Raw genomic sequence first — 15843 nt, forward strand, 5'->3', positions numbered from 1 at the left:
CTGAAGATCATCTCTGCCAATTTTGGAGAAGACTGGACAAACTTTGTGTCCTGTGAAAAATGTTTAAACTTATCTATAAAATGCAATATGGCTGCGACAATTATTAGACTGACATGACAAGTTGCTATGTCTCAGCCTTGGTACCTCCCACAGTATCACCAGACATGTGAATCAGTTACTTAAGGCAAACATATCAACAGTTATTGGCCAAAATGCATTTTTGCTTATTGCAGCCCCCCCCCCATGGTCGAATGCCGCAAACTTTTTTGTGCTGCCTTAGAAGGGGGTCATGAGTCCATGTACCAAGTCTGGTTTTGAGACATCAAACCGTCACTGAGTTATGGCTATACTTCCTGTTTGGTGACTTTGCTGTCGAGTACGAATGCAGAACAGGAAATGGTAACGTGTCCAGACCTCAGTATCAAAAAAGGCATGACTTGAAATAACAATCATGATTTTAGACCAAAGATAGAAGGAGTAATGAGCAAAAACATGTTTTTTCTTATTATAGTGCCCCCAAGTAGTAAAATGGAGCAATTTGTTTTGGACTCCGTTTGGGTGGAGTCCTGAGTCAGTCCACCAAGTTTGGTGTCAATACATCAAAGCATTGCTGAAACATGAGCTCACTTCCCTTTGGCGACTTCGCCGCCGATTTCGATTGGCTGTGACGGACAAACACTTTCCTAAATTGAAAAGCAAACAAAAACTTTTTTGAGGCTTGGTTAGAAGATCATCTGTACAAATTTTTGGGAAGATTGGACAAAATTTGTGGCCTGTGAAAACTTTTGACACTGTTACAAAAAATCCAGTATGGTGGAAAATCCAATACGGCGCAAATTGATCTGACTGGGTGCATTAAACTCAGTTTGATCCATGGAATCCAACGGTACCCCATTTTTGAAAATTGAGCACGCGGTTCAAAAGTTGCTTGTGTAAATGCACCTCTAAATTTGACCTGTTGGTGGCACTAGACCGCTTGAGGTGCAGACATTCTTACTGGACTCCCCTTAGGTGGGGTCTTGAGTCAGGCTGCGAAGTTTAGTGTAGATACATCAAAGCATCACTGAGATATGGGCTCACTTCCTGTTTGGCGGCTTCACTGCTGAATTCAACTGGCTGTTATGGTCGAATGTTTTGGAAAATCAAAAATCCATCTGATAACTTTTGTGAGGCTTAGTCTGAAGATCATCCGTTACAAATTTGGTGAATGTTTGTCTGAGGAGTGGTGAACAAAAACACACTTTTTTACGAAATCCAAAATGGTAGAAAATCCAATGTGGCAGAAATTAACATCACTGATTGTGATGACCTCGGCTCGACGCAAATAATCCAGGATCACCTTATTTTTTAATTTTCCTCATATCCATCAAAAGAGTCATGTGTGAATGTGCCTCCAACTCTGACCCGTTGGGTGCTTGATGGGCAGATATGAAACTTCCTGGATAGAATCAGGGTGCCAAATTTCACAACTTTTCACCATACAGTTCTAGGAAATCGTCGTACTTAGTGTTTGGCGACTTTGCCGTCGAATATGATTGCACAACAGGAAATGGCAACATGCCCAGGCCTCAGAATCAGAAAAAGCATGACGTCAAATGACAAGCATGATTTTAAACCAAAGATATGAAGAGTAATGAACAAAAACATTTTTTTTTTTAGTATAGTGCCCCCAAGTGGTAAAATGGGGCATTTTTCTCTGTATTCCCTTTAAACAGAGTCTTGAGTCAGTGCACCAAGTTTGGTGTTGATATGTCAAAGCGTTGTTGAAATGTGAGCTCACTTTCTGTTTGGCGACTTTGCCACCGATTTTGATTGGCTGTGACGGACGAACGCTTTTGAAAAGCAAAAATCCACTGGGTAACTTTTGTGAGGCTTGGTCTGAACATCAACTGTGCCAAATTTGGTGAAGATTGGACAAAGTTTGTCTGAAGAGTTGCGAAAAATCACTTTTTGATAAAATCCGATATGGCGGAAAATCCAATATGGCAGATAATGACTGCATGAGTGCGCGTTGAACTTGCCTTGACCCATGGAATCCAATGTTGCCTCATTTGTGAAAATCGGACATACAGTTCAAAATGTGCATAAATCTACTTCAACTTTGACCCGTTGGTGGCGCTAGAGTGCTCAAGCTGCAGACACGAAATTTAGTGAGGAGAATAAGGGGACTGTCCTCAATCAGTGTGCCAAATTTCACAACTTTTTAGCACATGGTTCTAGGAGCTACCATAGACACCTTAGCCAGAAGAAGAAGATGATGATGGAGAAAAGGTAGAAACACAATGGGTGCCTACGAGGTTTGCTGCTTGGCCCCAAAAAGAAAAAGAAAAAGAAAAAGATGGAGAAAAGGTAGAAACACAATGGATGCCTATGCAGCTTCGCTGCTTGGCCCCCAAAAAGATGATGGATAACAGGTAGAAATACACAGCTGCTTGGCCCCCAATGATGGAGAAAAGGTAGAAAAATGATGGGGGCCTGCTCAGCTTTGCTGCTTGGCCCCCAATAAGAGGACCTTAAAATCTGCCCTTGCATGAATTGGGAGCCAATGAAGGGGAGCCAGGACAGGTGTAATGTAGTCAAACTTCCTTGTTCTGGTCAGGATTTTGGCAGCAGCATTCTGGACCAGCTTAAAACTTTTGGTAATAGAGGCAGGCATTCCAAAGTACAGAACATTGCAGTAATCGAGGTGAGACGTGACAAATGCATGAACAATGGTTTCTGCATCAGCCATACTTAGAAAGGGCCTAAATGCAGTGATATTACAGAGGTGATAAAAGGCAGTTTTGGTTGTGTTTTTGATATGAGTGACTAGCGAGAGACTAGAGTCAAAAATCCACCAAAATCACCAAGGTTTTAGCTGTAGAGTTTTGAGAGATGATGCAGTTGTCAAAATTTAGGGTAAGATCACTTAAAAGATGCGTATGCATAAGGGAGCCAGCATTGACCAGCATTTCAGTCTTGCCTGCATGAAGCATCGGGAAATTCGAAGACATCCAACCCGTAATAGCATAAAGACACATCTCAAGGTTAGCCAATTCAGAGGGGTCATTGTGCTTGATAGGTAAGAAAATCTGAGTATCATCAGCATAACAATGGAAGTTAATGTTGTAACTATGAATAATGTTACCCAAAGGAAGCGTGTAAATCAAGAACAGAAAAGGGCCAAGTTCATGGTACTCAGAGGTCACATTATTATGGTGGACACACTGCTTTCTCACAGAGAGAGATAAGATTTAAACCAAGAGAGTGACAGGCCACGAATGCCAATTTGATTTTCCAGGTGAACTAAAAATATAGTATGATCGACCGCATCAAATGCTGCACTCAGATCAAGCAGAATAAGAATAGAAGTAGCACCAGTGTCCATGGCTAATAAAAGATCATTAGTTACTGTAGTAAGTGTGGTTTCAGTAGAGTGAAAACACCTGAAGCCTGACTGAAATTCAAACTGACTGTTAGAGGATATATGGGATAAGCTGCTACATTTGTTATTAGAGATCAGCCTATAATTATTTAAGGCTTCAGGGTCAAGGTTCAGTTTTTTAAGTAAAGGCCTGTTCACGGCTGTTTTAAAAGCGGAGGGTAAAACACCAGATTTAAGTGACATATTTCGAAGGTTAAGCATTTTTGGGCCAAGCACTGAGAAAAGCTCTGTGTAAAGTTTATCAGGCAGGGGGTCAAGCAGGCAAGAGGTTGGTTTAGCACAGTGCACCAATTTGTATATTTAGAGAGATAGAGTTAAATTGAGTTAAAGGGAGCACATCCTGATTAATCTTAGGTACATTGATGGAAAGCGTTCAGGCAGGCTGATTTGATAGACTAATTTTAATATCACCATTAATTAAGTTTATTTTTCACGAGAAAAATTCAACAGTCATTTCCAGTAAGAGGGCTAGATTGCAGGGAGTGATTCTGGGTAAGTTTAGATACTGTGTCAAAAAGGAACCTGGGATTATTTTTGTTAAGATTAATGATTTTAGAGTAATAAGCAGATTTGGATGTGGAGAGGGCGCGTTTATAATCTACCAGGCTGTCGTGCCAAGCAACACACCTGCTTCAACGTGCGGGTATCATCATTAAACCAAGGTGTTGAGTGTTTACGCCTGTTTTTTATAGTTAATGGTGCTACTATATCTAATACATCAGGGAGGGTAGAATTTATAGGCTGCTGTCCGTCAAGTTGTTCAAAGACCCTTGCTGATCGCTGAAAGAGTTGAGAGCAGTAGGAAGCATGTCAGCGAGTGCAGCAGAGGTGGAAGCATTAATGCAATGACAGCTAAAAACTGTGGTAGAGACAACTGGCATGAATGGGAGAGGTACATGAAAGGTAATAAGGAAATGTTCTGAGATGGCAGCGGAGTATGGAGAGACGACAACGTGAGAGATGTGTAGTCCGCCAGCTACAATAGGATGTAAAGTGTTGCCACTGAAATGAGTGCATTCATGGACATATTGGTTAAAGCCAAAAGTGTCTATAACAGCTGTAAAAGCTTTATTAAGAGAATCAGAACTGTTATTGATGTGGATATTAAAGTCCCCCAGTATCAGGATTTTATCCGCTCTAGTTAGAATAATAGAGATAAATTGAGAGAACTAATCTAGAAATTGACTATAAGGCCCCAGGGGTCGATAGAGCACTACTATGAGGAAAGATGAGGTAGTGCAGAATTGTTTCATGGAGAGCAGCTCAAAAGAGGCAAAATTAGGTAAACTAAGGGTGTTAGGAGAAAATTTAGTATAGCAGATTAGAGCTACACCCCCTCCTTTCTTTGTTGCCCTAGCAGCATAATAAAAGGAATAGTTAAGGGGTGATGCTTCTTTTAAAGGGAGAAAAACATCTGGCTTTAACCAAGGTTCAAATTATGTCAAGGCTAAGATCATTGATCAGGTCGCTAACCAGCAACGCCTTGTGTGAAAGCAATCTAATACTGATAAAACCTAACTTCAGTGTTACCGGACTTACAGTGATCATATCGGAGGAGGGAGTCAGTTGAATTGGAACTAAGTTGCTACAAAATATGGTCTGTCTGACTTTAGACCGAAGTGAGCTACCTGGGCGTGAAAGTACAGCAATGGGAAAAATTTCTCCACTAACTGAATACCTAGTCATATTAGTTTTCTCATTGTCTCAGCCAGTACTCCAGCTCTTTTGCCCCACTTCCTTCTCCAGCGCTGATTACAAGGTGTAACAGGTAGGCTAAACAATTTAAATCTAAACAAATGGAAGTCTGCTGAGCCTGTTGAACACTTCTTGGCTATAAAATGCATACCAATTGTAGATCTGATGTCGATCAAAGTCCCTCTATCGTAGGTGATCATGGCGTTCAAAAATATAGCATAGCTGCTTAAAATAGTGTGAATAAATTAACAAAAAAGTTAAAGTTAAGGGAGAGCTCAGAGAATGAAAGCCATCTTGAGGGCGCATTACCATAGAGACTCCTATTTATGCTTTTCTTATGAAAACCTATTTATGTTTTAAGTTCAAAGAGGCAGAAGCTTGTATGTCAGTTTTAAACAGTGCTGGCATAATGATGGTTGTTATACTGTTTCAAAGATACCATGACAAGTTAAAACACACAGTATAGCTGCCATTCCAGCACAAGTGATGCGAAAACCATTTTCCATAGTCTGAAAAAAGGGGCAGATGCAGGAGTTCCAGACTATAATGCCATTTTAACTGTTCAGAAGGATGCCATCAATGTGTACTGAGACCAATGAACCATGCAAAAAAACCAAAACAAAACAAACAAAAAAAACTCAGTAATCTGGTCGGAGACAGTAAATAAAACGGCTGAAGTGGATATTTCTGCTTGACTGACTAGAAAGCAATGAAGCAATGTCTGCCAAATTGAATTCTCTTTGTTTGGAAAATGAGAGACCTTTATGAAGATTAATTGTGAATAAGTTGCTCTCAGAACAGTTTCCCCCTCATGTTTTGATGGCTAGACTATGACACTGTCACACTGTTTGTATTTAAGGAATCACTATATGACAGAGGGTTGACAAACACTGACCCAAAACAAGAGAGGCATCCCCAGCATCTGCATAAGATAACTGCCAAAGGCTTGGAGACAAAAAGAACAACATTCCTTGCTTAACATTAAGGTGTGCAGAAGCAAACCTCCCTGGGTACACTGCCACTGACCTGTGTCACCTGTCTTCTGCCACTGTTTTCGTTCTCATTAAATCTGGAGTCTGTGAAGGACCAGATTCCAGAAGGAAAACAGAGCGGTGGGTGCAGTACAGGGGCATTGAGGTGCATTTCCAAAGGTAGCCCAAAGCCCAGATGTGTTTGACAGGCCTGTGTTACATGGACAGGGAAACAAAGAGGAGAACAGCCACTTCATTAGTCCACTATCTCTTTTTCCATTCTATCCTCTCTCTTGATTTGACCACAGGCTACTAAAAAAAACTTGTGGATATGGTGAGTGACTGTGCCTTTTTAGTGCCCTTCCTTCTCTCCCTGGAGAAATGGGGCAGACAGCTGAGGGAGAAATGGGGCAGACAGCTGAGGGAGAAATGTCATTTCAGTTGGATGTCAATGAGTTGGTATTTGTGTTCAGTTTCCATATGGATTCACCTGGACACATATGAAGTTTAAAACCCAAATAAAGCTTAATGAGAAATGAAGTGTGATATGGCGGGTGTATGCCATCCTCCACAGGCTCTCTGGGCCTGTGTACAGGCTTTTGCTCCACCCTCACTTGACCACACCCAACTCAGCTAACCAATGAGCTGCTGAGCTACTGAATCGTATGACCAGGTCTGAGTACTCAACACTGGAACATAACTCCTCCATAGCTCAGTAAAGTTACACTGCTGTTAGAGTGTTACTTTGTTGAACTTTTCTCACAAAAAATAAACTTAATTCTTGATGATATTAAAATTAGTCTATCAAATCAGCCTACCTGCATGTTTGGGACATTGAGAGGGAATCACATTTGGGACACTTAGAGGGAATCACATTTGGGACACTGAGAGGGATATATGTTTGGGACACTGAGAGGGATATGTGTTTGGGACACTGAGAGGGAATCACATTTGGGACACTGAGAGGGAGACACGTTTGAGACACATTCCTAAAGTAATGCAGTGTTACAGAATGTCTTAGCACATGCACACTATTGCAACCTCTGTGTTGCCCTGCGAGATCTTTGTGCTTTTTTCTCTTTATACACAGCCTACTCACAGCATGGAGAATCTGTGATGATATGTCAAATGGTTGCTAGGTTGGAAACTGAAAACTGCAGCGCACACAGGTAGTCAAGAGAAAGGTTCCAGCAGAAAGAACACATTACATGACATTTATATTCACTAATTCCACCCATGACATTACTACATGATACTAAATATGCATTTGGATAATTTGATATAACAGAGATTCTCATGGAAGTACCTTTTCTCACTGAAAAATAAACAAAAGTTTTTTCTTTTTTTAATTTTTGGAATTCCAGGAAACTGAAAATCAAACCTGTGTCTTCTGCATGTTTCTTTTTGACAGTTGCAGAGGTAATTTATAAGTCCCCACAGACACCACTCTCATGTGTTACACTGACCTGTCCAGTCACCAGTCCCATTATACAAAGCCCATCATAAATTGTAATTATAATAAACTGAAATCTAATATCACCTCTACATAGCAAATGAGTAGCATGCTCTACATCATAGGTGTCAAACTCTGGCCCGCGGGCCAAATTTGGCCCGCAGTGTAATTATATTTGGCCCGTGAGACAATACCAAATGACTACTAGAGCTGGCCCGCCGGTATTATACAGCGCATGTATCGCTAATACTACTGCCATGCTCTGGGGCAGACGCCTTGCGAGCGTAGGGCGGTACGACACGATACCTACAAATCCCAGAATGCTCTGCTGGTGTTTTGGCGCGTCAATCACGACAGGGCCAATCAACATCCTCTCCTCTGTTGACAGTAGTCACAGTGACCTCATGCTACTACTGGCACCGTGCTACCCTTCCCAAAAATGGCAAAAAGAAAGGCATATAACCAAGGAGTACAACATTAGACGACACTATGAAACGAAACACCACGACAAGTACAAGGACCTGGACATGACTCGAAGATGCCAGAAAGTAGAAGAGATGAAAAGAAGTTTGGTTTTACAACAGACAATGTTCAAAAAAGGCATATCACAAAGTGAAGCTGCTGTAAAGGCTGGTTTTACTGTGGCAGCAGAGATCGCAAAATCAGTCCGGCCCCTCAGTGAGGGAGAGTTTGTGAAAAAGTGCATGATCCAAGTTTGTGACCTCGTGTGCCCAGAGAAAAAGCAAGCATTTTCAAATGTGAGCCTGAGCAGAAACACAGTAGCTGATCGCACATGTGATCTTGCCACCAATCTATATGACCAGCTGATGGAAAAGGGAAAAGATTTTGTTGCATTCTCCCTTGCTGTGGATGAGAGCAGCGACACATCTGATACTGCCCAGCTGTCAGTCTTCATCCGTGGAGTGGACTCAAATCTGTGCGTTACGGAGGAACTTTTGGGATTAAAATCAATGCATGGCACAACGACAGGACAGGAAATCTTTGAAGATGTTTACAAATGTGTAACTGAAATGAAGCTGCCGTTGAATAAACTCGTGCGATTAACGAAAGATGGTCGTTAATCCCGATGTGCGGTAAAAAAAGTGGACTGGTAAGCAGGGTTCGGGAGAAGATGCGGGAGGAGAACTGTGCAGGTGAGCTAACTGTTTATCACTGCATCATACATCAAGAAGCACTGTGTGGCAAAGCCCTAAAGATGGAACATGTTATGACCACAGTAACACAAGTAGTTAACTTTATAAGAGCCAAAGGTCTGAATCACCGCCAGTTCAAGTCTTTTCTGGAGGAGTGTGGTTCGGAATACGCAGACATGCCGTATCACACAGAGGTGAGATGGTTAAGCCGAGGAAAAGTACCGAACAGATGTTTCGAGCTGCATGAGGAAATATGTCAGTTTCTGGAAAGCAAAGGGAAAGACACAGCAAAGCTCCGGGAGCAAAGCTTTCTGTGTGAGCTGGCCTTTCTGTGTGACATCACAAGCCATCTCGACGCGCTGAACCTGCAGCTTCAGGGGCGGGGGTGTATCATCACAGACATGTACGCTGCAGTGAGGGCTTTTAGAACTAAATTGTGCCTGTGGAAGAATCAGATGCTGCAAGGAAACCTGGGCCATTTCCCCTGCTGCCAAACAGTTTGCTGAAAAACTCAGCGGACTCGGCGCTGAGTTTATCCGGCGATTTGCCGACTTTGATGTCCAGAAATCTAGGTTTGAACTCCTCAGTAACCCGTTTGCAGTTGACGTGGAAAACGCACCAACCAACCTCCAAATGGAGCTGATTGAACTCCAGTGTAGTGACACACTGAAGTCAAGGTATGATGCTGCTGGCGCCGCAGTTTCCACATTTCATCCCTGACACAAAGCCTCAGCTCCGCACCCAAGCTGCTCAGATGCTCTCCATGTTCGGCAGCACTTATCTCTATGAGCAACTATTCTCCTCGATGAAGATGACCAAAACATCTCACAGGAGACGTCTGACTGATGAACACCTTCGCTCGATCCTGAGCATTTCCTCAGCTCAGAGCCTGAGCCCAGACATTGATGAAGTAGCATCCAAGAGGAGATGCCAGGTGTCAGAGTAGATCAGTGTGTAGCAAACTGAGCTGTAATTAACGTTTTCTTTATGCACTTTTTTTGCTACTCCAAGGCATGGGCTTTAATGGTTGCACGTTCATTGAAGGATGTTATTATTAGTTAATTGGTTTATTGTTGTTATTTTATTTTTAGATTTTGTTATTTTATTTTTAGATATTATTAGTCTGTGGAAAAAGGTTACTGTTGAACTCTAAATCAGAAAGCTGCAAATAAAAAAGAGACATACGATTTTTATTTAAATTTTATTTAAGAAATGAATGCCATTGATGTTTTTTTTATTTGAAATTCGATTTTGCATGTGTGCAATATTAAGTTATTTTTTGTATAGTATTAAGTTTTGCTTGTTCCATATTCAATGTTTTAAGCCAAAACGTGTTTGGGGTCCATATGAAAAGGTTCATTGTTATATCTGGAGGCAGATTTTTTCAATAAATACCAATGTGGGCCCGCGACTTTGTCCAAGTTTTAAATTTTGGCCCACTGTGTATTTGAGTTTGACACCCCTGCTCTACATGAATGCTCAAACTACCTAAACTGCCACCATCTGACATTTCCTCAACATGACACTGCCTGACAGAATGTAAATGTTACTCTGACAGGTGTGGGACGATCTATTGAAACAAACTTGTGACATTTGTCAGACAAATGCTGACACCTTGTGGCAAATAAAAATAAGGCAAATATAAAAATCATCGAATATTTGTGTGTGGTGTGTGCCGGCGTGTTAGTCTGTGCGTGTGTAGTGGTGTGTGCGTGGGAGAAAGAGAGAGGAGAGTCTGCATGTATGTCTGCCTCTTTAAACATATATCACTAATGATTTCATCATTTTAAGACTATATCAATGAATGAGAGAGTTATAAGTCAGAGTGTTCATGAATTGTCAGGGAAACAGCTGGACCTTCATAGAAGTATCTGAAATAAATCTTAAAATCACTAAGTCCTTCACAGTCTTTAATAAAATCAGTAACTCTCAGGTAAGGGCTCCCTTTCATGTCATCATAATATCAATTCATCATATAATATAAAATCAAACAATATTAATATCAATCATAATATCATCAGTATCAACTGTACCATCTTATAATGGATTAGATATAGGTAGCAACATCAACAAAAATAGCGTAAACACTCAGCACCTTGGTCTAATAATGAAACCCGCGCGCTGAAGCAGGTAGTGTAGGAGATTGGAATGAAAATGGTGAGCCACTAAACTAGAGGTCTTCCACTCCACCTGGCACGACAACCTGGTAGATTATAAACGCGCCCCTTTCCACATCCAATCTGCCTTATTGCTCGAAAATCATTAATCTTAACAAAAATAACCCCAGGTTCCTTTTTGACACAGTATCTAAACTTATCCAGAATCACTCCCCGCAATCTAGCCCTTTTACTGCAAAGATTTTGTTGAACTTTTCTCACAAAAAATAAACTTAATTCTTGATGATATTAAAATTAGTCTATCAAATCAGCCCTACCTGCATGCTTTCCGTCAGTGCACCTGAGGTTAATCAGGATGTGCACCCTTTAACTCAATTTAACCCTCTCTCTTTAGATGTGCTGTCCAAATTGGTGCACTGTGCTAAACCAACCTCTTGCCTGCTTGACCCCCTGCCTGATAAACTTTACACAGAGCTTTTCTCAGTGCTTGGCCCAACAATGCTTAACCTTCAAAATATATCACATAAATCTGGTGTTTTACCCTCCACTTTTAAAACGGCTGTGATCAGGCCCTTTACTTAAAAAACCGAACCCTTGACCCTGAAGCCTTAAATAATTATAGGCCGATCTCTAATCTCCTGATTTCTTTCAAAATTACTTGAAAAAATTGTAGCTGCTCAACTGATAGCCCATATGTACTCTAACAGTCTGTTTGAAATATTTCAGTCAGGCTTCAGGTGTTTTCACTCTACTGAAACTGCACTTACAACAAGGTAACTAATGATCTTTATAGCCATGGACACTGGTGCTACTTCTATCCTTATTCTGCTTGATCTGAGTGCAGCATTTGATGCGGTCGATCATACCATATTGTTAAAGTGCCTGGAAAATCAAATTGGCATTCGTGGCCTGTCACTTTCTTGGTTTAAATCTTCTCTCTCTCTGAGAGAAAGCAGTGTGTCCACCATAATAATGTGACCTCTGAGTACATGAGCTTAAACTGTGGCGTTCCTCAGGGGTTGGTTCCTAGGCCATCTTCTATTCTCGAGTTACATGCTTCCTTTGGTGGACATTATTCATAGTTTACAACATTAACTTCCATTGTTATGCTGATGATACTCAGATTTTCTTTACCTATCAAACACAATGACCCCTCTGAATTGGCTAACCTTGAGACGTGGTCTTTATGCTTATTACAGGTTGGATGTCTTCGAATTTCCCGATGCTTCACGCAGGCAAGACTTAAATGCTGGTTATTGGCTCCCTTATGCATACGCATCTTTTAAGTGATCTTACCCTAAAAACTCTACAGCTAAAAACCTTGGTGTTTTTGGTGGATTTTTGACTCTAGTCTCTCGCTAGTCACTCATATCAAAAACACAACCAAAACTGCCTTTTATCACCTCTGTAATATCGCTACAATTAGGCCCTTTCTAAGTACGGCTGATGCAGAAACCATTGTTCACACATTTATCACATCTCGCCTCAATCACTGCAATGTTCTGTACTCTGGACTGCCTGCCTCTATTACCAAAAGTTTTTAAGCTGGTCCAGAATGCTGCTGCCAAAATCCTGACTAGAACAAGGAAGTTTGACCACATTACACCTGTCCTGGCTCCCCTTCATTGGCTCCCAATTCATGCAAGGGCAGATTTTAAGGTCCTCTTCTTAATATATAAAATTCTACATGGGCTTACGCCGGCCTACCTATCTGACTTAATGACAATCTATAACCCACCTCGCACCCTGTGCTCTCAAGATTCTGGACTATCAGTTGTTCCAAGAGTTAAAAAGAAGTCCACTGGCTTTTGAGCTTTCTCCTATCACTCTCCCTTACTCTGGAATGGTCTACAGAAATAAGAGAGGCAAACTCTCTTCATACCTTTGAAACTAAACTAAAGACTTATCTATTTTACTTTATGGGTAATATAATTTGATTTAACTTTGTTGTGGACATGTAAAGCCCACTGAGACTATAGATAGTGATACTGGGCTCTAAATAAATGTGTATAATAATAATAATACACATTTATTTAGGGCCCAATATCACTATCTCAAAGGGCTTTACATGTCCACAACAAAGTTATATAATAATAATAATAATAATAATAATAATAATAATAATAATAATAATAATAACAACTTATGATCGTTGTGTGACGATCTTGTTAAAATTTCAGATGCTCTGTTTCACGTCATCACCAGCAATGTTCTAAGCTGGGAGTTCATTTGGTGTTTCCCATGACCACCTGTGCCAAATTCTTCAGTGCAAGGTGACGGTGATATAAGGGTCTGCTCCTGGAGAGCTTAACAAACAGTATGTTATGCCATCACCAGGGCAACAGAACAACTTGGAATAAGCTCATTATCATCAAACAATGGCTCCCACCAACCCAGCTAACTGGGGGCAAAATAGTAGAGCAAGAAAGTTGTTTGACACAGATAAAAATAAACTGTCATTACATAACTCAATCATATTCTTTCATGTTGCCTCAAAAAATATATTCTGTGATAGAGAGTGTGACAGCTGCCTGCTCGTCATTGGCAGTAGAGAGGAAATGGCCTGGGGATAAGAGAAAGTATTTTAATCTGGATCAGAGCAAGAGCTCTGTCAACTGGAACAGGTCCTGCAGTTTTATGGCTTTGCTTGCCAGGAGTCTGGAATCAAAAGTACAGAAGTTTTTTTTATTTCACACCAAAAAAGAGAGCTGAATTTAGTGCTCAGCTTGGTAGCAATGAAAATAGATTGTTGCCGTTATTGGAAGAATCCTTGACATTGTCGGGTCTCAGAAACATGACAAAGGACCCAACACCACAGCAGTTACATTTTAATGGAATGCAAGAGCCCTCTCCACACAACACAGAGCAGCAGCTGTCTTTTTTTTTGAGGTGATCACCCATGCATGGAACTCTCATCACACAAAATAGCAGCTTTATAGCATAGTTTTACTAACCACAGACACAACAATTAAAAAATAAAAGTATAAAGCTCGAGGAGGAGACCTAAAGCCAGTCTATGTGGAGTCTTCATGGCTTTATGGGGCCTTCATTAATAGTCACACTGGTCCTCTCTACAGTCACAGAGCGCTCAAAACTGGGGAGAGCAACACACGACTCAACAATACAACATTTAACCACACTCAGTTCAATGTCAGCACACTTTACAGTGCTTCACCTCACTCAGTTAATACTTTCAGTTAATACTCAGTTAATAATTTCTTCAGCTTTCTTCAGCCTCAGCTCCTGTTTTTGAAAATAATTGCACTTCTGATTCTACATTTCTCAGGTTCTGAAAAGAAAGACAGTCTCTACCACAATATCATAACAATCCGAAGTGAAACTATCAGAGAGAGAGAGAGAGAGAGTGAGAGGAGGATGAGTGAGAGAGAGAGAGAGAGGACAGAGAGAGAGAGAAATTAATTGTAAAAGTACAAGCATTCAAAAATTTAAGCCAGTTTTAATGTACCTCAATCTGAGCATCCTATGATTTGCTTGCTGATGAAGTTTATTAATACTGTAAACGTAGATCATCAAATCAGCTGGAATTAGAGAGGTCAGTTCCTGTCAATAAATTCATCTCTCTTTTTCATCTCCATACAATTTTCATCTTTAAAGCCCTTTGCTCAGCTATGCAGAGAGTAGCTTTCCAGGACTGTGCAGTGTCAGATTACAGTTTTTTCAGTCTGTGCAGTGTCAGGGTACAGCTTTTCAGTCTGTGCAGTGTCATGCTACAGCACGTTTGCTTGTCTTAGATTATTCAAATATTCAGAACATTCAAAATTATGATTACATAGTTGTATGTAACATCAGATATGGATTGCAGATTGCAAACCCCTCCACTTCCCTCTGGGAGAAGAGTGGACAAAGAGTCAGATTTCAAGGAGAGACCACATTCATTGCTAAGAATTCAGATGACTGATACACAGATCTTTCTGTGTTTAATATTGTGTGTTAATTATGAATATGTGATATGTAAGACCGAGAGACACTACCGTCTCTACCACTGGGGGGCGTACATAGCAGGGCTATGACAGGTGCAACCAGTTGTATGATTATTGTCAGTAACTGAATGATGAGTTTTTCATGTGTTCTCTGTATCTAAGTACCCCTTATAATTGACCTCAAGTGCATCAGACAATAGAGTATGTGTGCTAACTGTCCACTACACTTGTCAAACCAGGATAATGATTGAGGGGGACTGTACCTCTGGGAAAGGCTGTGCTTGCAGGAGCAGGTCTGCTCTGCGTCTCTCTGCCTGCTGCACATGGAAAGAGCTCCTCTGGCATTGGGATGATAAACACTACCTCAGTCAGTGCTGAAAACAAGACAAAAATATTATTTTTAGACCAGAAACATATCCATTCACCACTGACACAACACCATCATATGTATAACCATACATCCAATCCTTCCTGTTCACTACAGACACTTAAACACACATATGTGACAAGTACAGACATGTATAAAAAATGCTCATCCCTGTTCTCAGAGTCATAAGCGCTTCTCAAGTTACACAGACAACACTGAGCAGCCTCCTCTTATGATTGGTACAACCTGTTCTGAGTTCCTCTGATTCAGATCTTTCTTCACATCTTTAGCGTTTAGAGCTGCGCTGCTCTTCTGGTCAAACTACAGATCGTTTCAAGTCTCCAGACTGGTGCCAGCATTACTAAAATATTTTATATCCATTTTACACTGAACATTTTCGCTAAGATATATTTTATCTAATTTACACATGAACAGTGGTGGCTAAGATAATTTTATCTATTTACGCTGAACATTTTGGCTAAGATATTTTATTCATTTCACTGAACATTTTGGATAAGATATCATGTTACTTGCAAGAATTCATGATTCCACAGACCTTAAAAAGTATTAAGGGCCTAGATGACGGACATCAGCCTTGTTAAGTCAAATACAGCCTGCAAGGCTCTTATAATGGAACATCCTCACCAAGGGCGTAGGTTTGGTCTCAACATTGGTAGGGACACAGCCACCCCCTGCCGTACACTGTACATTGCAAAATGTC

The 15843-nt window shown here is 40.8% G+C and overlaps 1 protein-coding gene across 1 annotated transcript in view; it reads right to left on the minus strand.

The window, feature by feature from the left end:
- Window positions 1-15843, minus strand: part of b3glcta (beta 3-glucosyltransferase a) — a 73949-nt gene that overhangs the window by 15678 nt on the left and 42428 nt on the right. Inside the window, 2 exon segments of the mRNA XM_030778621.1 lie at window positions 15019-15102; window positions 15104-15129. Of these exon segments, the coding sequence (XP_030634481.1) occupies window positions 15019-15102; window positions 15104-15129 (110 nt within the window).

The sequence above is a fragment of the Chanos chanos genome, chromosome 6 (genome assembly GCF_902362185.1).
Source record: "Chanos chanos chromosome 6, fChaCha1.1, whole genome shotgun sequence".
NCBI lineage: Eukaryota > Metazoa > Chordata > Actinopteri > Gonorynchiformes > Chanidae > Chanos > Chanos chanos.